The sequence below is a fragment of the Papio anubis genome, chromosome 6 (assembly GCF_008728515.1).
Source record: "Papio anubis isolate 15944 chromosome 6, Panubis1.0, whole genome shotgun sequence".
NCBI lineage: Eukaryota > Metazoa > Chordata > Mammalia > Primates > Cercopithecidae > Papio > Papio anubis.
The window spans coordinates 35,606,477-35,631,846 of record NC_044981.1 but is presented as its reverse complement, the minus strand read 5'-3'; the positions used below and the strand labels follow the sequence as shown (position 1 = coordinate 35,631,846).

General features: G+C 42.4%; 1 protein-coding gene across 2 annotated transcripts in view; it reads right to left on the bottom strand.

Annotated features, from left to right (window-relative positions):
• The window catches only part of TBC1D22B (TBC1 domain family member 22B), a 73,977-nt gene that overhangs the window by 47,507 nt on the left and 1,100 nt on the right, over window positions 1–25,370 (bottom strand). For both annotated transcript variants that reach the window (XM_003897550.4, XM_021937202.2), the window contains exons 2-6: window positions 13,718–13,774; window positions 5,100–5,407; window positions 2,596–2,775; window positions 2,011–2,081; window positions 495–623 (exon numbers count right to left, since the gene is read on the bottom strand). In XM_003897550.4, coding sequence (XP_003897599.1) covers window positions 495–623; window positions 2,011–2,081; window positions 2,596–2,775; window positions 5,100–5,407; window positions 13,718–13,774 — 745 coding nt within the window. The remainder of the gene's footprint in view (window positions 1–494; window positions 624–2,010; window positions 2,082–2,595; window positions 2,776–5,099; window positions 5,408–13,717; window positions 13,775–25,370) is intronic.

Genomic DNA, 25,370 nt, shown 5'->3' with positions numbered 1-25,370 from the left:
AACAGCACTGCAGCTGCCAGGAAGACATACTGATGTCATAGTCCAGAGGGACTGGACCACTGCTAAGTGAGCTTGTCTTTCCGCTCCATACTCGGTAACTCTTACTACTCATAGCGTGGTTGGTGGACCAGCAGCAGCAGCATTGCAAGGAAGCACATTAGAACTTCAGGTTTTACCCGAGACCCGCTAAATCAGAATCTGCATTTTCTCATAATCTCTAGGTGAGATCGTATCAAAATCCTAGGTGATTTGTATGTACATTAAAGTTTGAGAAGCACCGCACTGACTAGTGCCAAAAAAGTCTGTCTATTTAAAATGGCTAAAATCAGAGCTGCTGAATGAAAAGAGGGGAAACAGTTTTGAGGATAAACTTAACTCCCAACCAATATACCACAGCCTGAGGACTTGGAAAGCCTGTACCCTGAGAGCACTATCATGAGACACACCTAAAGTGTATGACTGGTAAGCAAAGAGGCAGCAGGTGATGACTATACCTGTCTGTAGGTATCCTGGTGATGTTCCTCATTTCGAGAGTCATAATACTGTTCAATGAAGCCAAAATATTCCTCCCGCTTCCGCTGCAGGGTCAACTTCCTCCTCTCAGTGTTTGCTGGGAGATAGCCCTATAGACAAGACTGCTGGTCAGATAGGGAAAGACAATGGTTGGATAAATCCTTAATTTTTATTTTAGTCTATGCAGTGGTTTGGAAACTATCAAGAAGGAAAACTGCCAAGGGTAAATCCCTTCTTGGTTCTGGCCACCCATTTTTTGCCCTCTTCTCATTGAATGAGATCCACATGTGAGCAGATGAAGCAAGGCCAGCTTTCCCAGGATTATTTACTCCCTTGGCCCTGTACTGTGCTGAAGCTTGAGCCACTGGTGAGCACTCCTCAGCTCCCAGAGCTGGCACAGTACAGGAGTGAATATAGGTCAGTGGGAGGGAGCCGGACCCAAGTCATGGCCTTGGAGGGCTGCGTGTGTCCAGGGCCATACTTCTGAGAAATGCAGGGATATAGCAACCTCTACAGCACATCTCAGCAGTGTGCCAAGTAAGTTGGTGCCAGTTACATTCTTTTCCAGTGTAACTTTCAGAATTACCAGCTTAGGAAGCAGCTGAATGGAATCCGTGACATAACAGCTACAACACTCAGACAGAACTTCTGGCAGCAGCCCCCAGCCTAGCCAAAGCTCCAGGCCAACTTTCATTCTTATCCTTGGTCTAGATCCCACTCTCATTCTTATATTTTCTGTTCCCCTTCCGTTCTCACCAAATCTACTCTGAATAGCATTCAAACTGATTAGAAGTGGCAGAGGCAATGATTACATGGTTGCAAGAGTAGAGGTGGGGCGAGCAGTCAGGAGACAGACCCTTCTTCTTGAAAACATTTATGTAATGCATTCCACAGTGAGTGCCTGGAGAGCAGGGACTGTGGTTTATTCATTTTTGTATCTGCTCAGAGCATCTGGCACTATGCCTGGCAAACAGCAGGCCCTCAATCAATCCTCACTAGATGAATGAATGAATTTTACAGGCTCAGGAAACCCAAGTGTTCCTATCGTAGCGGCTGGCACAGTGCTCTGTACTTGGTGAAAGCAGGACTAGTAAGGCTTCCAAGGGAGGCCCATTTATCAACTCTTTACAGATCAAAGTGGGTTTCAACTTTTGGTTACTCCAACTGAAACAGGAGTAAAGCACAGGGAATGTTTGAGCTTGCTCAAAGCAAGTGCTGGGGTCACCCTATCTCACTCACTCTATTCTTCTTCCTCGCTGTTAATAACGTGAGACCATGACTATTGGTACAAGTCTGTGTACCTCTACATGTGTGTGAATAAACTCTCAAGAATGTGTTTCTTTATGCACAGAAACAGGACTACAGTCCCATAGTTCTGTCATATCCAGTAGGACTAGAGAAGTCTATGGAGTTAAGACCAATGTGTCCAGACTAACCTCATCAGGCAAGAAGGGCTGTGTGAGGCTCACACTTCTCTACACAGTAGGTAGAACTCACCGACAGGAGTCTCCAGGTTACAGGTCGAACCTCCCTGGGAACCCCTGGCCAGCTACACTTCCTCAGTTCATCTGTAAACAGAAAACAGCCTTGTTAGGTGAACTCTCCACAAATGCTCTAAAGCAAACCGCAACCAGCACTGCCTGATGTCTCCTTCCATTCATGTAAGACCACCACCACCACTTGCTACCCATAAGCACAGGGAAAAGCCCAAAACAGCCCTGAGCAGCCAAGTGCCAAGGACATGGCCTTGCAGTAGCAGTCCTGTCAGCTCAGAGATGAAAGTTAGAGGGGAAGAGAAAGACCAGTGGGTGTAGATTTCAGCAAGAGTCACCATGAGATAGAGATCAAAGTCAGAATAGTTGCACTAGGGTCTACAGGCCACAGAAACCAGTCCCACCTAATTTGGTCCATAATCTCTAGTAACATATGTCTGACTTAATACCTGCATGTCACTGCAATGGGCACCAGGTCAGGAGAAGCTAGAAAAGTAAAAGAAGGAAGAATAAAGAGCAGTAGCTTCCAGGTCTCTGAGAATTCCAGTCACCAAAAGCTCCTACCTTGCCTGGGCTCACAGGGACTCACCTAAGTCAGTGTTGTGGCTGGAGAGAAGCTGACGGAATTTTTCTAGGCGGGTTTTCTCCCGGACAGTCATTGGGGGGGCCCCAGAGGCGTTCTGATCCGAGATCCGGGCAACGAGGGGGATGATGGGCCGGAGAGGGAGTGACTGCTGTTTGTGGAGTGGGTTCCTCAGGCATGTATCACCTGAGATCATTTGAAAAAGAAACAGAACGGGCTGTGTGAGGAGCATGGATTCTGAGAAGCCTTAAACCTAATCGTTCAGCATCGTGTCTCCTCCCCAAGGCCGTGGCTGCCTGTGTGCACTGCCTGAGGTGCCCAGCTGAGGGGCAGCGAGGGGCCAGAACCCAGCCACGCTCCATTCACTGCCCAGAGAAAGGGCTGCATTTATATCAAACACACCAAGGCACCTTAGGTGCTAACAGAGACTCCAGAAGCTGCAGCAACTTTTGAGAACTTTTTTGGTGACTCTAAAGGAAAATCAAATGTTTTCTTTCTACCCCAACTTGGAACTTTTCTTGATGCCAAATAGTGAGTTTAGTTTAGTCTAAGGCAGAGTTTTCCTTCCCATTCCACATCCCAGAGCACATAAGGAATGATGACAAGGCAGATGACACCACAAAGCACAAGGCTGCAATAAATGAAGGTGGTTGCTCTCCACAAGCCCCGGAACCCCCGGCTGCTCCATGGACTAAGAGGATCAATATCTCCACACATCCTGTACCTGGTTCTTGGCCCATCAGTGTGCCCTGGTGAGAAGCTCTGGCCTAAGGCAATCCTGCCTTTGGTGGCTGCAGTTCCTTTGTGCGCCTACATTTCCCACCAAAATGAACCAGTTCTTAATTCTGCCAGGATATGACTGAAATAACAAAGACTCAAACTGAACTCTGTCTTGTTCTCGACATTTCTAGACTGGATGGTGGGTAGGGTGAATAAGCACTACAGGACTCACATATATTGAGTGTTTCCTATGTATAAGGCATATAGGTCACTTTTACATATGACCTCTCATTTGATCCTTAGAACACATGGTAGGAATGTATAACTATTTTACAGACAAGAAACTGCAGCTCAGGGAGGTTAAATTATTTGCAAGTGAGAGGTGAAAAACCACCTTAGGTAAGCCTGACTCTGAAACTCTTGTATTATCACAAGCAAAACTCAGTTTTTAATTCTAGTTGTGCTTACATGACTGCCTCATACTCTTTACACGGCTGGGCCTTAAAAAGTAGTAGTCATAACAAAAATTAAACAGTGAATATCAGCCAACCAGTACTACTAGAAGGCTTACAAAAACAACTTCCACGAGGCAGTTGGCTGGGATGCCTAGTGTAACGAGAGGACTAGAAAATGCAGACACACTGCAGAGCTGAGACAGATGTAAATCTCCGCTATTACCTATTTACAGACAGATGCCCGCAGGAGAAAACCTCCTCAGGGAGAATGCTCTGGGCTGGGCTGGGCTGGGGAGGTCCTGGCTGCACAGGGCAGCTCATTATGGATCACAGTAGGGGCCTTCCTCACACTGGGAATCTCTGGAGACCCTCCATCACCGTGTGTAGACACCTTCCACAGCCTGCAGCTGTGGCCACCTGGTCAGTAACACTGAATGCCTATCTGTGCATGGCACTTAAGGTTCACGCTAGAGCCCAAATCAGTGATGGAAAATAACTGTGGAATGATTGCAAAGACCTTACAGCCATGAAAAAAGTTCCCTCAGAACATGAGCCAGGGCTCTGATGTTCTTCTACTTCCTTTTCATCCTTTACCCGCTCACCGCTTTAACTCTCACTGCAATGACAAAGCTTCCCTCTCCAGTTCCCAACACACTTTCATAAAACCCATTAGGGCAACATTAAACACAACCATGAATATTTAAAGGAATACACTGAGAGTCCCCAAAGGTCTAATAAAACCACCATCGCATCAACCGTTACTCTGGCCAGTTTCCCGAAAAGAAACAGAGAGGCCTCTACTTCCATCCCACCCAACCTGATGGGACCTGCCTGATGGTCAGGAAGCCGAGACCTGGGGCCTTTAGGCACATTTGCTCCCTCCCTCAGGAACAGGAAGAGACAATTTTATGCTAGTAGCTGTTCCCCAGGGCTGAGAAAGTCAAACCACAGTGGCCAAACAATTGTGAAATTCAGCCGCTAACAGCTTTAAATTAGTTAATATTTCTAAACCTGACCAGGCCTAAAGCAATGTGAAGCAATCAAACCAGAAGTTTTGGACTCCACCACAGGGAAAGGAAGAAGAGAAGAGGAGAATGGCAAACAACACCTGGGTGTTAGAAAGTGAAGGCCCAGGTTACCAGACTGGGCAGCCACCACTGTGGGAGGGGTAAGTATAGCTTGTGACCACTCAGGCTTAATGATGCCATATCTCAGGCTTGAGTTTACCACCCCACTGAATATCTATCTGAGTGAGGCCACAAAGAAAAATCGCTTTTATTTAAAATGCACGCTGCTGAGAAGCCTGAGGCTATGAAGGGAGCAGGAAGGACTTACTAGAGTTTCTGGACAGCTGGGCATCACTGCTGGACTTTATGACCTTGTAGTTGGCAGGAACATCCGATGTCGTTGACTGTGACCGTTCTGGTTTTACCCTCAGCTTGCTGTGGTTTTCTAGAACTTGGGCTGCAGTTGCCAAAGCAACTTTTGAGTTCAGAGTTTGGAAAGAAGGTGAGGAAAAGTCCTCTTCCTCATCATCGCCAATGTCCCAAGCATCACTGGTATTCCGTGCAAACTCATGAAAACTGGAGGCCTTCTTATTCTTCAGAGGAACTGTGCTGACTTTTGATCGTTCTTTAATGAAACTTCAAGAAAGGAGACACAATTACCAAGGAATGGCCTGACACATCTGACCACCTGCATTTGCTTATTATTATAATGTTAATAAATTACAAACTACTCCATACATAATCATTAGTTTCTTCAAACAAAAACTGCCCACATCCATTCTTCATCTAGATACATCCAGACCAGCCTGAGATCGCAGAGACAGATGTAGCAGAGACAGCAATGGTCACCAAACATCCCATGTGCTCTTGTATACTTCCTGGCCCCCATGCACTTAGGTGAGGCCATATGACCAGTTCTGGCCAATGGACTAAGAAGAGAAATAAGGCGATTACTTCCAGGCAAAGTAGAGAATAGGTGTCAGTTCTGTATAACCTCTTTTTTTTTTTTTTTTTTTTTTTTTTGAGACAGAGTTTCTGTCACCCAGGCTGGAGTGCAGTGGTATGATCATGGCTCACTGCAGTCTTGACCTCCTGGGCTCAAGTGATCCTCCCACCACAGCCTCTTGAGTAGCTGGGACTACAGGTGTGCACCACCATGCCTGGCTAATTTTATTATTATTTTCTGTAGACACAAGGTTTCACTATGTTGCCCAGGCTGGTCTTGAACTCCTGGGCTCAAGTGATCCTCCCACCTCGGCCTCCCAAATTGTTGGGATTACAGGTGTGAGCAACCATGCCTGACCTATAGCTTCTCTTCTATCATGATGACTGGCAAGATGGTAGAGACTCCCTCAGCCTAGGTAACGGAGTGACTATGTGAAGCAGCAGTAACTATGTCGAGGAGCCTGCCCTCTGCCCTTACCCACCCCCATTTTAGACATGTAGCATGAGCAGGAAATAGACCTTTACTATGCTAATCCACTGAGATTTGAGAGTTGATCTGCTATCACTTAGAGTAGCACATAAACTACTGGCAGAAAACGAGATAATTTTAGGTAGTCCACATATGTAGCATTAAACCTTAAGTCCCAAAATAAAAAAGTTGTTCCACTTTTTGGTCTTCCACTAGCCTTGAGAAGAAAGTTGAAGTTTGGTGCTACTCTGTCTTTAAGACCATTTTCTAAGTAGGTGCCAAAGTGAGAGCAGCCTCAGAATCAATATATTTTCTAGCACAAGATCTGGCTCCAAATTTAATAAGACTGTTTGGTTTTTCACTGGATATTTATACGGTTCTTTTCTTTTAAGAGTCAGGGCCTTGCTCTGTCACCCAGGGTGGAGTGATGGAGTGCAGTAGAGAAATCTTGGCTCACTGCAGTCTTGAACTCCTGTGCTCAAGCAATCCTTCCACCTCAGCCTCCTGAGTAGCTGGACTACAGGCGCACACCACCATGCTTAGATTTTTTTTTTTTTTTTTTGAAGAAATAAGGGTCTCATTATGTTGCTCTCGCTAATCTCAAACTCCTGGCCTCAAGTGATCCTCTCACCTTAGCCTCCCAAATTGCTGGGATCACAAGTATGAGCCACCGCGCCCGGCCGGTTTTCATTACATTTTTGAAGCAGATGATGATTCAATATATTTGAACTAGATTAAGGATTGGAATTTATTCAAATGAAGACTTGCCAATAGAAACTGGGAGGACACTTTCCAACACAATGAAGAAGAAAGAAGGGAGAAAAGACTGTCATTCCCCATGACATAAAGACATGAGACTCAAGGCAGACCATTCTGAGGTTGCCAGAAATGATTTTAAGGACACCAGCCCACAAAACCCAAAATTCAACCAACCAATTTAAAAGGCAGCTCTACCCTAAGGAAAGAAGCTTTCCTGGAGGAAGGGGTTGGTTTCACCTAGAAAAGGGGAAGAGTCTGAGGACAAAACAAGGTTGGTGAGAACCACCCACAAGAATGAAAGAGAAGGCCGGGCACAGTGGCTCACACCTGTAATCCCAGAACTTTGGGAGGCCGAGGCAGGCAGATCACCTGAGGTCAGGAGTTCGAGACCAACCTGACCAACATGGTGAAACCTCGTCTCCACTAAAAATACAAAAATCAGCCAGGTGCAGTGGTGCACACCTGTAATCCCAGCTACTCGGGAGGCTGAGGCAGGAGAATCGCTTGAACCCAGGAGGCAGAGGTTACAGTGAGTCATAATTGTGCCACTGCACTCCAGTCTGGGTGACAGAGCAAGACTCCATCTCCAAAAAAGAGAGAAAAAAAAAGAACGAAACAGCAAAGCAAGAAGTGAAAGGTACTTTGGTTTACCACTGACAGAAGGCAGAGAATCCACAGACCAGGAACAATAAACAATAATGGGTAAATTTAAGGCTCTGAAGCTTTTCCATGTTTACTAGTTATACTCTCTCCAGAGGAGATACATAAATTCACACATAAATATTGGCTACTCACTGGCTACCAGACCCTATGCTAAATTTTATATATACCCATTTTCTCATCTAATGCCCATTAACAATCCTATGAGGTGGGTATTGAGCAGGCAGTGAGGTCTGGGCTCAAATCCAGGTCTACCTGACTCCTGAGCCAGCGTGTGCTGCTAACTACTTACTCTACCTAGAAAAAAGCAGCTAAAAAGAAGAAGGCCAGGGCCTAGAAGGATCTGTAGCCTAGGAAGAGAAGTCGCCAAGTAAACTGAGCCACACACCACCACAGCTGTAATTCTCCCCAACTATACACAGCCAATAAGCCCGACTCTCACACCCCGTAGGAAAAAAAAAAAATCTCACCTTGTAGGAAAAGACTTAGGTCTGACACACACAGCCTATTCTGAGTAGACAGGAAAGAAGCCACATCTAGGCATGGGCTCCTTGTACGAGAAATGTGGCCCCTTTCTGTTGACCCCAGTAGTTGCAGCAAAAAGTTAATCCAGGTAACTCCAGCTAGGGATGCCTTTGGTTTATACATTCCATTTAAACACAGTTCAAAGTAGTTTATACTTAACTCAAGGTAAAAGAATGCCACAGTGTGGCTTGAAGTCTAACCAAGATTATTTATTATAATTATTATGATTGAGATGGATTCTCGCTCTGTTGCCCAGGTTGGAGTGCAGTGGCGCAATCTTGGCTCACTGCAACCTCCGCCTCCCGGGTTCAAGTAATTCTCTTGCCTCAGAATCCCCAGTAGCTGACTAGGGACTACAGGCGCATGACACTAAGCCCGGCTAATTTTTGTATTTTTAGTAGAGACGGGGTTTCACCATGTTGACCAGGCTGGTCTCGAACTCCTGTCCTCAGGTGATCTGCCCACCTTGGCCTCCCAAAGCGTTGGGATTACAGGCATGAGCCACCATGCCCCACCTTAACCAAGATTATTGAAACACAACTCTATCAAAGTCACAATCAAACTGGCCTCTGATGAACACCTTCACCATACCTCCTTACAACTGTATGGCAAATCACAGTTTAGAAAGCACCTTTGCAGATACTTCACGCAATCCTCACAAATCTGTGAGGTAAGTCTTACTATCTACTTTATGAATGAAGAAACTAAGGCTCAGAAAGTTTCAGTAATTTGCCCAAGGTCATGGAGATGGTAAGTGGCAAAGAAAAAGGGATTCAAGAAGTGTAGGGAATCCTAAAAATTTCAAAAACCTAATAAATGGCACATTTGACTTGGTAAAGTACTTGGTGATGAGTACCTTAGTAACACAAACACCTAAGGGTATGTTGAAAAAGAGTGGCCACAGGTTACACTGGTTAGGAGTATAAAAGATCAAGCATTCTGTCATTTGATCATACTACACTGTCTTACTGACACAGATGTTCTACTTAACAGAATTTTCTAGAAAAATGTTTGACACTGGCAAGTGATATGAAGTAAGTGGAGAAATTTAGTAACAATAAAATAAATTCAGGTATCTTAGTAACTAGTGTGGCTTCATATGAACTAGTTTTATAACTCAGAATTAGGACCTAGCATACTTAAGCATCAATTCAGAAAACAATAAACTCAGAAGCTTGTTATACCATCAAGTGGCCAATGGAGCTGCTCAGCAATGAGACTAGTTTTATCTGAGCTATAAAAATTATTGCAGGCAATAGTATCACTAATAGTAATCATTTGGCAAATTAAAGTCAATATACATGGACAGGGAATGACTTCCTGTGCTTGTGCAGTTTAGATGATTGAAGACCCAATGTAAAGGCTTCTGCTGTGATGTGTATTAACCACAAAGTAATTAATGATGGGCTGAAGTGGAACGATAATCATGTAGCAGAGAAAGTCATAAAAATGTCCTAACAAAGGTACTAAAATAGAGGCGATAAATGTTTTATGGCAACAATCTGAAATTGTAAAATGGTCTGGTGCAGAGGTAGACGTGGTCCCATGTTGTCAAATATCAGTATCAAACCACCACATACATGAAAAAGGGAACCAATTAATCCAGTGACAATTAAATCCCTCCCAAACTGTAAAGCTAAATAATTACTCCTATTGAAAACATGACTGAAACTCTGCTGAGGGATCAGTGAAAATATTCATGATTTTATATCATTAACAGGTGAGAAAATAATAGTATATAAAGTTTGCCTTGGCAGTTTGAGATATGGAAATATTCCTGAAGATCTGTCCTAAATACAAAATTAGGAAAACCTCAGTTGATAACAGGTGCAGACAAGGTATGGTGATCTTGATCAAAACATAAAATGGACAGTACACTCAATGCCTTATATATGAATGGATGAACGGATTTATAGGTTAGCCACATGTTTGTCAAAGGTTGTGCTAGAACAGATCTATTAACAATCAATAACTCCTGACTGTGACCAAAATGGCTGTGGTTACATGTAACATAATACTCAACTATGATCCTTAAATCATAAGACCACAATGTAGGTCTAGGCCGTTGTCTTTGCTATTTTCGTTGTTTTTTTTTTTTTTTTGCCTCGGTGTTACAAGTTGGCTGCTATAGCTTTCAGAATCACACTCACACTACCACGTTCAAAAGCATGAAATGTGAGTGGCAGCCAAAAGAGGGTTTCTTCACAGAACTGTCTCCCATTCTGACCAAAAAAGAAAATCTTTCCAAGAACCCTCCCCCAGGAGACTTTCTTTGGCCAGAACCAATGAGATGAGACCACTCTATGCCAGTCACTGGGATTACTAAAGAATTATCATGAAAGGCTTAAACCAATCTTAATACCTCCCCTAAGTGCATTGTTGCTTACTCAATATCTGAACAAAATTATGGTTCTTGAGCATGAAAGAAGCAGGCACAGGGAAGACTATCAGGTAGGTAACCAGTAGTGCCTGCCTCACTGGCCAACAGACCAGAAAGTCAATTCTTGATAAAACCGAAGAATAGTAGAATTCATTCTATTTAATGTGACGATCACACAGATATCACAGAAAACATGCTCCCCTTAAGAGCTAACAGCCAGATACGGTGGCTCACCCCTGTAATCCCAGCACGCTGGGAGGCCAAAGCAGGCTGATCACTTGAGTCCAGGAGTTTGAGACCATCATGGGCAACATGGTGAAACCCCATCTACACTAAAAATACAAAAATTAGCCAGGCATGGTAGCCCACGCCTGTAGTCCCAGTTACTGTGGGTGGGGTTGGGGGTGAGGCATGTGGGAGCTGAGGCAGGAGGATGGCTTGAGTTCCGGAGGTCAAGGCTGCAGTGAGCCCTGATCGTGCCAGTGCACTCTAGCCTGGGCAACAGAGCAAGACTCTGTGGGAAAAAAAAAAAAAAAGGCCGGGCACAGTGGCTCATGCCTGTAATCCCAGCACTTTGGGAGGCCGAGGCAGGTGGATTACTTCAGTTCAGGGGTTCGAGACCAGCCTGGGCAACATGGCGAAACTGTGTCTCTACAAAAAATACAAAAATTAGCCAGTTGTGGTGGTGCACACCTGTAGTCCCAGCTACTAGGGAGGCTGAGATGGGAGGACTGCTTGAGCCCAGGAGGCGGAGACTGCAGTGAGCCAAGATGACACCACTGCACTCCAGCCAATAGAGTGACCCTATCTCAAAAGAAAAAAAAAGAAGACATAACGAAAGGTGCAAACCAAGGAACATTAAAGAAAAGCCTGCTGTTTAAGTAAATGAGATAGTTTCATTCCTTCATTCAATAAATATGTACTCAGTGCCTACTCTGTGCCACATGCTGTTCTAGAGGCTATGAGTGCAGTAATGAACAAAACAAAGTCCCTGCTCTCAAGAAATCTATACAATAGTGGTTTCTGATTTGAAAAAAAAAAAGTGTGCACCTTGCAGACAAGAACAGCAGTCATGCTTCCTCAGTAATTCAGAAGACTGTGCCTTATACATACACCAAATCGCAAAAAAAAAACAAGTTGGAAGAATTATAGAAAGTGCACCACATACTCAGCTAGGTTATTTTTAAAATTTTTAAATACTGATAATGCATATTTGATAGAGCATTCTTCTAGGTATTCAAAATACTTTAATGTATATAATCCTTTTTTTCTTTTCTTATTTTAAAAACCACTTTATTTATATATTTAGAACAGTTTTAGGTTCACAGCAAAATCCAGAGGCAGGTACAGAGATTTCCTATATACTCCCTTCTCCCACATAGGCACAGCCTCTCCATTATGAACATCCGCCACCACAGTGGTACATTTGTTACAACTGATGAACCTACACAGATACGTTGTAATCACTCGAAGTCAGTAGTTTGAATTAGGGTTCACTCTTGGTGTTGTACATTCTGTGGGTTTGAACAAATGCATAATGACATGTATCCACTGTTTTTTGTTTTGTTTTGCTTTGTTTTTTGAGACAGAGTCTTGCTCTGTCGCCCAGGGTGGAGTGCAGTGGCTTGATTTCAGCCCACTGCAACCCTCGGCTCCCAGGGTCAAGCAATTCTCCTGCCTCAGCCTCTGGGGTAGCTGAAATTACAGGCGCCCGCCACAAAGCCCGGCTAATTTTTGTATTTTTATTAGAGATGGGTTTTCACCATGTTGGCCAGGCTGGTTTCAAACTCCTGACCTCAGGTGATCCGCCCACCTCAGCCTCCCAAAGTGCTGGGATTACAGGGATGAGCCACTGCGCCCGGCAGTATCCGCCGTTTTTATACTATCATACAGAGTAGCTGCACTGCCCTAAAAATCCTCAGTGCTCCACTTATTCATATCTCCCCTCAACCCCACCCCTTGGCAACTGATCTTCTCACTGTCTCCCTGTTTTGCCTTTTCCAGAATGTCATATAGTTGGAACCATAATTGTACATTATCTTGACTTCCCTATTAAGACACAGGCCCCAGGAAAGTGAGAACCTACGTCTGTATCTCCCAAACCATTCAACTTTCATTACAAACAACAACTTTCCCAGAAACTAGTCTCTAAAATTAAGCATGCCCCCAAATAGAGGCCAAAGTTCTTAGAAAATCTCACAAGGTGACCTACCCCCTCATTTAAGTTCACTGTGGCTCAGTGATGGTGCATGAGAGACAGATGGGATAAAGGGATAACTGGGGGTATGGATACATAGCCACACATCTTGGATTTAACTAAAGTCTCTGTTGCATTTGAAAATAATTTATTAGAGTTCTAGAGATATAGCCTCCTAAATAGCTTTTATTTATTTATTTTTATTTTTTTGAGATGGCATCTCACTTTGTTGCCCAGGCTAGAGTGCAATGGCATGATCTCAGCTCACTGCAACCTCTGCCTCCTGGGTTCAAGTGATTCTCATGCTTCAGCCTCCCAAGTAGCTGGGATTACAGGTGCCTGCCACCACACCCAGCTAATTTTTGTATTTTTAGCAGAGACAGGGTTTCACCGTGTTGGCCAGGCTAGTCTTGAACTTCTGACCTCAAGTGATCCACTTGCCTCGGCCTCCCAAAGTGCTGGGATTACAGACATGAGCCACCATGCCCCGCCCTAAATAGCTTTTAACTCTTCTGTACATATGCCTAGGTCTCTTTGAGTGTGTCAAAGGGAAAGAGGAACTAAAGAATGTCAGCCTAAAGTTATACTCTGTTGCCCTAGTTCTCATAGTAAAAGTGAGGAAAAGGTGGCAGACCTACCTATATTCAGAAGCAGTGAGTCTCGGAAACCAGATCTCCTGCTAAAAGATCTGGAGGTCATCAATCTTCTGGTTTCAGGGACAGCATTTAATCAATAAAGACGTTTTGACCATTCTCTTTTGACCAAAGAATCGGATACCAAACCCTACATATACCAGTTCCCAATATAGGAAAACACAAAATCTCTAATGGATGTTAATTTCCCATTTAGCAACGGACCATTTGGAAGTAAGAAGATTGCTCATCTCCCGGTACAAAATAGGGCAGAAGAGAAGCTAAAAAAGGTCAAAGTGGAAACTGTCATTTCAACAAAATAGGGGAGCGCATAGGGGTGACAGAAGTAGATAGATAAAAGGAAAATGTCTTGACTTACTTTTTGGTGAGCCGAGGGTCAAGAGGAGGATGCTGTGCTCCATATACAGGCTGGATGCTAAAAGCAGAAAAAAGAAAAGGAAGAAATAAACTGTTAGTTTAGCTGGGAAACTAAATACGTTGGCTGAGTACCATCTGCATCACAAAATTGGATGGGACTTTGAGAAATAGGTTATCTCTAATAACTGTACTCAAGTCATCCCCCAAAGAGAGCAATCTTCCCTTTAAAAAATATATTTGATAATGTTCATTTTCCCTGGTGAAGTTTCAGTGCCTTACACACCTATGTGTAAAGAAGGCAAGATGGAAAGGTAACGGGCTTTAGAGCTGGAGAGAGCAGAATTCAAATGCCAGTGCTGGCACTCAGTACCACTATGAACTTCAGCAAGCTTTTTGACTCCTTTGAACCTGCTTTGCCATCTAAAGTGGGAATACTGCCTACTTGAAAGGCTCATCGGGCTAAAAGACAGTGAAGGGTGACCTAAGGAACTCACACACTGCAGGAGGGGTATAAAGTGACATAACCACTTCAAAAAACAGTTTGGCCATATCTAGGAAGAATGAAATATGCATACCCTAAGACCCAGTATTTTCACTCCCAAATAGGTACCTTAAGCTAAATACACACCTATATGTATTAGGAGACATATATAAGACTATTCAAACCACCATGGCTCCTCTTAGCCCCAAACTAGAAATAACCCAAATGTCCATCAGTAATAACAAGAGAAATCAATTTGCAACACATTTATACAGTACAACATTATACAGCAATGACAATATATGTGAAGTAGGGCTTCGAGTAACAATGTGGATGGATCTTACAAATGTCATGTTGAACAAATGAAGTATAAGAGAATAAATACTGTATGATTCTACTTATATAGACTTCAAAAACTGACAAAAGTAGTTTCTACTGTTTAGGGATGCATGCAGAGTAATATTATAAAGAAAGAAAGGGGCCGGGCGCGGTAGCTCACGCCTGTAATCCCAGCACCTTGGGAGACTGAAGCGGGCGGATCACGAGGTCAGGAGATCGAGACCATCCTGGCTAACACAGTGAAATCCAGTCTCTACTGAAAAAAAAAAAAAAAAAAAAAAAAAAAAAAAGAAAGCAGTAAATGACATAGTTCCCTCTGGGGGAAAGAAAGGAGGAGAGAGCAAATAGACACAGAAGTTTCTGGGGGTGTTCACTTTGTGATTATTCATTAAGCCATCATACCACACATTTGTGCTTCATGTACTTTTCTGTAACATATCACAATTAAAAGAAAATGAGCTGGATGGGGTGGCCCACACCTATAATCCCGGCACTTTGGGAGGCTGGGGCAAAAAGACTGCTTGAGCCCAGGAGTTCGAAACCAGCCTGGGCAACAAAGTGAGACCCTGTTTCTACAAGAAAATAAAAAATTAGCTGGGCATGGTGGTGCATGTCTGTAGTCTCAGCTACTCAGGAGGCTAAGACAGGGGGATCGCTTGACCCCAGGAGTGTCCAGACTGCAGTGAGCACACCACTGCACTCCAGCCTGGACCCTGTTGGAAAGGAAAGGGAAAGGGAAGGAAGAGAAGAAAGAAAATGAGAATAAATGACTTGAGAATAACTATATATCAAGCCAAACTATTGTTTAAGTATAAATGTAAAACAAAAACAAAACAAAACAAAACAAAAAAACAAAAAAAAACTACTTTCAATATATAAGAACTCAGGGAAAATGTGTTCCTTAACTCCTGCCTGAAGAAGCTGTGAGAGAACAAACTTTAATCATGAGATAGGGAAACCACGGCAAAAGGATTGGTGGAGAGCCCTGAATGAATCCAACCTTACAACTAGGTCTTACATTTGAGGCAAAGAGAATGTAAAAGTAATATAATTGACAAATGTTAAAAGGAGGAAAAAATGGACAAATGAAGTCCATTGACTTCTTCATCTTTTACTGACAGGGCTCAGAAGATATTTAAAGCAGATAGCTCAATGTGCAAATCTATGTCACTACCTGCTTAACATTAAATCCTAATGTAGATTTGCAAATGTGAATAGAGGAATATGTATGTTTTACGACAGAAAATAAAACCAAGAAAAATAATATAATCAACTAGAAGGAGGTGGAAAGAGAGGGGTGAGGAATATACTTACTAATTTCATCATTGCTCATGGTAGGGAGTCAACGGGTACTGTCTGAAGAAATATCGTATAAAGTTACACTTACAAACATAATCACTAGAATAAAAAGATAAATCTTCCAAATTATCAGAATATATATATATATATATGCCCTCCCCTCAAAAGCAAGCATAGTCCACATAGTGAAAGATTTTTTTAAGAAGAAAATATTTTTAAAAGGTCAAGCATGGTAGCTCACATCTGTAATCCCAGCACTTTGGGACGCTGAGGTGGGAGAACCGCTTGAGGCTAGAAGTTTGACGAGCCTGAGCAACACAGCAAGACCTTGTACCTACAAAAAATTTAAAAATTAGCCAACTGTGGTGGTGCATGCTTGTAGTTCTAGCTACTTGGGAAGCTGAGGTGGGAGGATTACTTGAGCCCAAGAGTTTGAGACTACAGTGACCTATCATGTCACTGTACTATAGCCTGGGCAACAGAGTAAGTCCTTATCTCAAAAAAAAAAAAAAAAAAAAAAAAAAGGCAAGGCACGGTGGCTCACACCTGTAATCCCAGCACTTTGGGTGGCCGAGGCAGGTGGATCACGAGGTCAGGAGATCGAGACCATCCTGGCTAACACGGTGAAACCCTGTCTCTACTAAAAATACAAAAAAAAAAATAAAAATTAGCCGGGCATGGTGGCAGGTGCCTGCAGTCCCAGTTACTCCGGAGGCTGAGGCAGGAGAATGGCATGAACCCGGGAGGTGGAGCTTGCAGTGAGCCAAGATCGCTCCACTGCACTCCAGCCTGGGCGACAGAGCGAGACTCCGTCTCAAAAACAAACAAACAAACAAACAAAAAAGATGAAGAAAATATTAAAAATTGAACTAAAACTAAATAAATATATCAGTTATTCCAATAAATATAAAGGAGCTAACTTACCTATTAAAAGAGAAAGGATAATTACCAACAGGAAAGTAGTTAAATAAATTACAGTACAACTTTTAAAAAGAATGGGGCAGTTCTGACCAGGTGCAGTGGCTTGCGTCTGTAATCCCAGCACTTTGGGAGGCCAAGGAGGGCAGATCACCTAAGGTCAGGAGTTCAAGACTAGCCTGGCCAACATGGCGAAACCCCATCTCTACTAAAAAATATAAAAATTAGCCGGGCATGGTGGCAGGCGCCTGTAATCCCAACTACTCAGGAGGCTGAGGCAGGAGAATCGCTTGAGCCCGGGTGGCGGAGGTTGCGATGAGCAGAGATCATGCCGCGGCACTCCAGCGTGGGTGACAGAGCAAGACTCCGTCCCAAAAAAAAAAAAAAAAAAAAAAAAGAATGAGGCAGTTCTATATTCACTGACATGAAATAAACTCAGACATTAACTGAAAAAAGATGCAGAACTATATGTATGACACCATTTTTGTAAAAATCTTTAAAATAGATATACGCATTTTATGTATGATTAGGTCTATGTATTCACAGAGTATCTGAAAAAATACAAAAGACACTGGTAGCAGCAGTTTGGAATAGGAACCAGATGACTGGAAGATGATGGGACACCAAAGAGACTCAGTTTTCACTGCAAACCCTTTCTGATTTAGTATCATGTACAAGTATCACCTTTATAAGAAATAAGCAATCTTGAGAAGGTTAGAAGGTTCAAGTGGGATGATATGTCAAAAGCCCTTCAGCACAATTCCTGGTGGGTGGTAATGCTCATTTAATGTTAAGCAAGAAGTGACGTAGATTTGCGAACGTTAGAACACTACCCAGCACACACTCAGTGCCCAAGAAACGTTGATTTTCTTCCTGCCTCCCATTTTTATAATTTAATCCATACCCAACATTTAGAAATTGAAACAAACTTACCAAATACTTGTTTCACATAACAGAGGTGATCCTAAAGGATGCTTTTAAATAAAAATATAGCCAATTCAATCACTTTCACATTAATTTCTATTAAGATTTCGGAGGAAATCTTATATATAATCTTTAATTTATGAATACAGTCCCTACCTCTTTAGCTATAAGAATCTTTACTCCCTAAACCTCTCTGGAAGATTAATATGTGTAAGCGAACTATTACCTATATTACTACAGAAATACAAACTCTGAAAACAATACTAATTGATGTGTTTAAAGGGTTTCCTAGGCAGAGAGAAAAAAAGAGGAATCAAAGAGTAAAGGGAAAGTTCTGCTGAGAGAGGAAAGGGGTATTAGACACGGACACCCCCACCTACTGCAAAAAAAAATCCCAAAGGGCTACTGATATGCACATTAACAGCTGCAAATAACCTAAGAGTATACCTGAATTATTCAAGTCCACAAGCCCTCCCCACAGTAAAATATAAAATCAGAGGATAAACTGCATGAAGATCTCAACAGGCTGGTTAGGTAAGGTGACTGGGTAGAAAAATAAGAGAGGGTCCTTAGATCCTCTCCTTAAAGGAGTATTACCATCTGCGAGTAACCCAGGTAGAAAAAAAGCAAACCTAATTTGTGTAGGCTGAAGGGCCAGAAGCCATCAGTTACCATCTAGGAAAGGAATCTTACAATCACAGTAGACTATTTTTTTAAAGCTGTCAGCCCAAGGTGCTGGCATAGCCAGCAAGGCTAAGATAAATGATGGACTTTATCAGCAAAGGCATCAGAGCCCAAATTGAATTTGTTAACATATTCTTGAACTAAACCATTATGTATCTAAACCTGGAACACTTTGTATAATAAATCAGTTTACTGCAGCTTAAAAAAGACAGGCAAGAAGTTAGAAAAGAAAAACCAAGATGATCACAGAGACTAAATGGAGATAGACCAGAAGAGCCCAATGATCAAGGTGCTCAATTTCCTGACATTTATAATTCACCTATCACTGTCTGTATCATCCCTACTCCTTCCAAACCCAAACTCAGCTCTAAGAAAGGCTGATCTCCACTCCACCTTCCAAACTTATTAAACCCATTATTAAATAAGGCTCTTTTCCCTACTTGGAATGCTTTTCTATTTTCTACATCTCTTTTCAAAACTGTATCCATCCTGCAACATTCTCTTCAAATTCTACACCCCTCATGAAACTTTCCATATCCCTACCCCCAGCATCTACTAACTCATGTCTTCTCTAGTTCCCTAACATACATAAATCAGGGCTGATATTACTTTTTTAAAACAAACTAGATTTAGGTCATAATATAAGACACAATCAGGGCTGGGCGTGGTGGCTCACACCTGTAATCCCTATACTTTGGGAGGCCGAGGCAGGCAGATCACTTGAGTTCAGCAGTTCGAGACTGGCCTGGCTAACATAGCGAAACCCCGTCTCTACTAAAAATAGAAAAATTAGCTGGGCTTGGTGGCACACACCTGTAATCCCAGCTACTCAGGACACTGAGGCACAAGAATTGCCTGACTCTGGGAGGCAGAGGTTGCAATGAGCTGAGATCATGCCACTGCACTCCAGCCTGGGCGACACAGTGAGACTGTCTCCAAAAAAAAAAGAAAAAAAAGAAAAAAAAAAAAGACACAATCAGATAAGCACTCAACATTCAGCCTAAGCAATAAGACATTATACAGTCAAAATCCCAGCCGGGCACGGTGGCTCACACCTGTAATCCTAGCACTTTGGGAAGCCGAGGTAGGGGAATCACCTGAGGTCAGTAATTTGAGACCAGCCTGACCAACATGGAGAAACCCTGTCTCTACTAAAAACACAAAATTAGCTGGGCGTGGTGGTACATGCCTGTAATCCCAGTTACACGGGAGGCTGAGGCAAGAGAATCGCTTGAACGTGAGAGGCAGAGGTTGCGGTGAGCCGAGATAGTGCCATTGCACTCCAGCCGGGGCAACAAGAGTGAAACCCCGTCTCAAACAAACAACAACAACAACAAAAAACACTCTGGCATACCCCTCCCTCCCTTCCTAGGAAGTTGCTCTATTGGATCTGGCATTTTTCACACTCATTTTTATATTTTCATTTTCTGTGTATGTATCCCTAAATAATGTATGATTTTGCATGTTTTTTAAACTTTATATAAATAATATCACACTGTAAATATGACTTATTTTGGCTCTAAATCATGTTACTTTAAATTTTACTTAATTCCATGGCTAACTGGCTGATTTCTCCAACACAAGTTAAAAAAATACAAAACATTAACTCTAACACAAGTGAAAAAGCATTTAATTGACATTTTCAAACACAAAGAAAAGTACAGAAAATGACATAATAAACATCCATGAACCCATCACTCTGATTTATAAATGTTAACATTTGTCACATTTCATTTAAGAAAAAAGGTGTTAGGCCGGTCATAGTAGCTCACGCCTGTAATCCCAGCACTTTGGGAGGCCGAGGCAGGTGGATCACAAGGTCAGGAGATCCAGACCATCCTGGCCAAAATGGTGAAACCCCATCTCTACTAAAAATACAAAAAAATTAGCTGGGCATGGTGGCGTGCACCTGTAGTTCCAGCTACTCAGGAGGCCAAGGCACGAGAATCGCTTGAACCTGGGAGGCGGAAGTTGCAGTGAGCGGAGAACAGGCCACTGCACTCCAGCCTGGCAACAGAGTGAGACTCTGTCTCAAAAAAAAAAAAAAAGAAAAGAAAAGAAAAAACAAAGTGTTAGACTACTGAAGCCCCAGATGCAGTCCCTAGTCCTGTTCCTTCACTTCCCAAGAGATAACAATTACTCTGAAATTGGAGGGAATTCCTCCCATCTGTTTTTATACCTCTACAGATATTCATACATCCATAAACAATACACAGTATTTTTTATGTTTTCAAACTTCACATAAAACACAGCACATTGTACATATCATTCGACATCTTGCTCTTTGCATTCAACAATGTGTTTTCACCCAATTCCACATTTAAGTTTGTCTGATTACAAATGTAACATATGTTTAGTGGAAAAACCAGAAAGTCAATCATACACAGCCTCTTCTCCAGCCATGATGCCAAGCAGATTTTTTAGTGGTGCCATATCTTTTTCTGTAGCCCCCTTGCCACCTGGCAGAGCATGACACATATCAGGAGGCACTTAACAATATTTAGTAAGTGAAGATTAGATCTCTACAAAACCTAGGCCTCTGCTTATGCTAGACCTAAAAACCAGAGGTTAACACACTGCATCTTGAAGAAAACACACCACATACGCAGAGAAAAGAATGCCATGGAATATGCTGCCACACAGACAAAATGGAACAAAAGTTCTGATTAACCTCCGTCACTCTCTTTAATAAAACCAACACCATACAATGTACTGACATAGCTGTTTTGACTAGTTGGAACAGTGCAAACATCTTGGTAGGAAAAATCAACAGGTGTCTGTTTAGCACTGATAAAACAGCTAGCACAAATATGGGAAAAAGACCTATCAAATTTAAATGCCAAATGTGTTGGCAACTGATCTAGGTTCACATACTCAATCCACATTAGTCTTCCAGAACAGGTGATCTATGCTGTTTCAATGATAATTTGGTATCTTCTAGTCACTCACTCTACCAGTAAAACATCTCTAAGCCAAGAACAGGTTGTAATGTACCTGCCCAGACAGGCTATGACTTTTACACTAAGTCTCCTGTCAGATTCATTATTACTTTAGGATTGGGTTCAAGTCCTTAACTTGGCCTCTCCTTCCAACAATGAAGGGCCTGGAAGACTCAGGTAATTTGGATTTTGGCCAGACGCAGAGGCTCACGCCTATAATCCCAACACTTTGGGAAGATGACGTGGGCAGATTGCTTGAGCCCAGGAGTTCATGACCAGCCTGGGCAACATGGCAAAACCTGGCTCTACGAAAAATACAAAAATTAGCCAGAGCTGGGCACGGTGGCTCACACCTGTAATCTCAGAACTTTGGGAGGCTGAGTAGGGGGCGGATCACTTGAGGTCAAGAGTTTAAGACCAGCCTGGCCAACATGGCAAAACCCCCTTCTCTAGTAAAAATACAAAAATTAGCTGGGCATGGTGGCATGTGCCTGTCATCCCAGCTACTTAGGAGGCTGAGGCAGGAGAATTGTCTAAACCTGGGAGGCAGAGGCTGCAGTGAGCCAAGACCATGCCACTGCACTCCAGCCAGGGCAACAGATGGAGACCCTGTCTCAAAAAAAAATAAATAAATAAAGTGATTTTTTTTTTCTCCTGTGCCCAGATTCTAGACACACACACACACACACACACACACACACACACCCCGATCAAAGCTTTTTTTCCCCCCACAGGTTTACGCCACCACGCTCAGCTAATTTTTTTGTGTGTTTTTAGTAGACACAGAGTTTCACCATGTTGGCCAGGCTGGTCTCGAACTCCTGACCTCAAATGATTTGCCCGTCTCAGCCTCCCAAAGTGCTGGGATTACAGGTATGAGCCACCACACTCAGCCAGATCAAAGCTTTTCAATTTCAGTTTCAAAAACTAAAACAAGGAGAGAAAACAAAAATGATAGCTACTATCATTGTAACTATCATTATTGTAATAGCTAATATTATTGTGTACCTCCTAACCAATTATTATGTATTATCTCATTTAATCCTCATAACAGCCCCATGGCGCAGATACTCTGTCCCTATTTTAGAGATGAGGAGACTGATGCACTGAGAAGTTAATTAAATCCCATAAGATCACATAGCTAGAAAGTAGAGCTGGGATTTGAACCTAGGCAGTTGGATTTCAGAGCCCGCATTTTTTTTTTTTTTTGAGACGGACCCTCGCTCTGTTGCCCAGGGCTGGAGCGTAGTGAGGCAATCTCAGTTCACTGCAACCTCCGCCTCCCAGGTTCAAGAGATTCTTGGGCATCAGTCTCCTGAGTAGCTGGGACTACAGGGGCACACCACCATGCCCAGCTAACTTGTATTTTCAGTAGAGATGGGAGTTTCACCACGTTGGCCAGGCTGGTCTTGAACTCCTGGCCTCAAGTGATCTACCCTCCTCAGCCTTCCAAAATTCTGGGATTACAGACCACCACACCCGCCAAAGCCTGCATTCTTAACAACAATGGTACAGATTGCCTCTTATCTTCTAGGCATCAACACAATGACCATTTGATGTGCTAAGTACACAGGGCTCATGTGAATAACTCAGAGAACTTAAAAAGATGTTTAGTTCCACCAAGTTACCACATGACCCAGCAATTCCACTCCTATTTATCATCAGAAGAATAGAAAATATATATCCAAACAAAAACCTGTGCATAAATGTTCATAAAAGCATTATTCACAATAGCCCAAAAGTGAAAACAATTCAAATGTCCATCAACCGATGAATGAACAAAATGTGATATATCTACACCATAGAACACTATTCAGCTATCAAATAAAATGAAGTACTGATACATACTACAGCGTGGACAAGCCTGAAATCACTGTGCTTAATAAAAGAAGCCACTCACAAAAGGCCTCATATCATATTACTCCATATATATAAAATGTCCAAAAGAGGTAAATCCACAGAAACAGAAAGTACATTAGTAGTTACCAGGGTCTGGAGTGGGGTGGATGGGGAGTGACTGTAAACAGGTATGTAGTTTCTTTTCGGGATGATGAAAATGTTTTGAAATTAGTGGCGATAGTTGCACAAAACCATCTGTACTACAAATGAATATACTAAATACCACTGAAATGTACACTTTAAAAGAATGAATTTCATGGTATATTAATATCTCAATAAAGCTGTTATTTTTAAAAAGAATGTTTCATTCATTTGTAACTTGTTATTTTATGTAATAAAATTTTTATTTGTTGTCACTAATGTTGTTGGATCATGATCAGACAGAAAGAATCTTGTCATCGCTTTGATTTTTCACCTTTCAATTTGCAATGAAGAGTAAAGCAGTTTCATTTCCAAGTTGCCATGCGTCTAGTACAGTCATTTGTGTCATTTCCCCACCCAGGAGAAAGTTTTTCTTCCCTAAGACCGAAAGAGTACAGATGCAAAAGTTCTATTCTTGAGAAAATGCTCTAATATTTTCTTTAAATCAAAGTACCTTTCTATCTAAAAGAACCTTAGTTTTCTCCCACGACCAGAGGCTTGTGGGCTTTACTGCTAAAAGCACACAGCTGAAAAATATTTCTCTTTACCAAGTAAGGTACTAAAAATTATTATTATTATCATTATTTTTTTTTTTTTTTTTTGAGACGGAGTCTCGCTCTGTCGCCCGGGCTGGAGTGCAGTGGCCGGATCTCAGCTCACTGCAAGCTCCGCCTCCCGGGTTTACGCCATTCTCCTGCCTCAGCCTCCCAAGTAACTGGGACTACAGGCGCCCGCCATCTCGCCCGGCTAGTTTTTTGTATTTTTTAGTAGAGACGGGGTTTCACCATGTTCGCCAGGATGGTCTCGATCTTCTGACCTCGTGATCCACCCGTCTCGGCCTCCCAAAGTGCTGGGATTACAGGCTTGAGCCACCGCGCCCGGCCTAAAAATTATTATGAATTGTGACAATATTTGAATACCTTAAAACAAACAAGGAAGACAATGAGCTGGGGTAAGGATCTGAGTAACATTCTTTTAAATGTTTACTTGCTCTAATAATGACAGTAATATTAATAACTACTGTCTTCTGAGCAACTATAATGTGCTAAATAAACACTGTCCTAGGTTCTTTACAAATAGGGTATTTCACTTAGTCCCCACAGTAACTCTGAGGAAGGTATTTTTATTTCTCATTTTCATAGATAAGGAAACTGAGGCCTAGATAGATTATTTGTCTTGGTCACACACACAGGAGAGCCCAAATAGTAACCCAAGTCTTTCTGAACTCAAGTCCTCTATTTCTCTATATTCTTCGAAATGAAAAGGGAATCCAGAAGCTTGAAGAAACTGAAAAGACTTCTCTTCCTATCTCAGAAAAGTAGTGCTTTAAAAAAGTTGACTGTTCTTATAGTCAAATACAGGAAATACAGGAAAAAAAGATTGTTAATAGCAACCACCAGTCAGAAGGCACAGAAGCCCATGCCATGTCCCACATCTCTTGCACTGCTTCCTGATACAACTGTCTTCCTATTGATTCTGATTATAATATTAGGATGTCAAAATTTAATGATCTCACTATGGAAAACCCCGGAGAATAGCAGTTAGCACAACTAGAGAGCTCACTAAACCAGGAAGGAAAAGGAATCAGTTGGCAGGAAGTGGTGCTTACCTAAAAACACAGAACATCTTTAACAGTTATATCAACACCGCAAGTCCGCACACTTTAATCTGAAGTTACCTTTCTATTATTTAATAAGTATTACTAAAAGCTGATTTCTACCTATTTTCCATATGTCTACTAGGATCCTTAATAAAACAAGGCTCTTGGTGGGGCATGGTGGCTAACGCCCACAATCCCAACACTTTGGGAGGCCAAGGCAAGAGGATCACTTGAGGCGAGGAGTTACAGACCAGCCCAAACATAGTCAGACCTTATTTCTATTTCATTGGGGGGAAAAAAAAAAAAGTAAGGCTCTAACTTAGCCACTATTGACCCTCATCTCCCTCTTGCTTAAAAAAAAAAAAAAAAAAAGTCACGAGTTCAAAAGATCATCCCAGAAAGAAAAAACCTGAATCCATTAGAAAAGGTA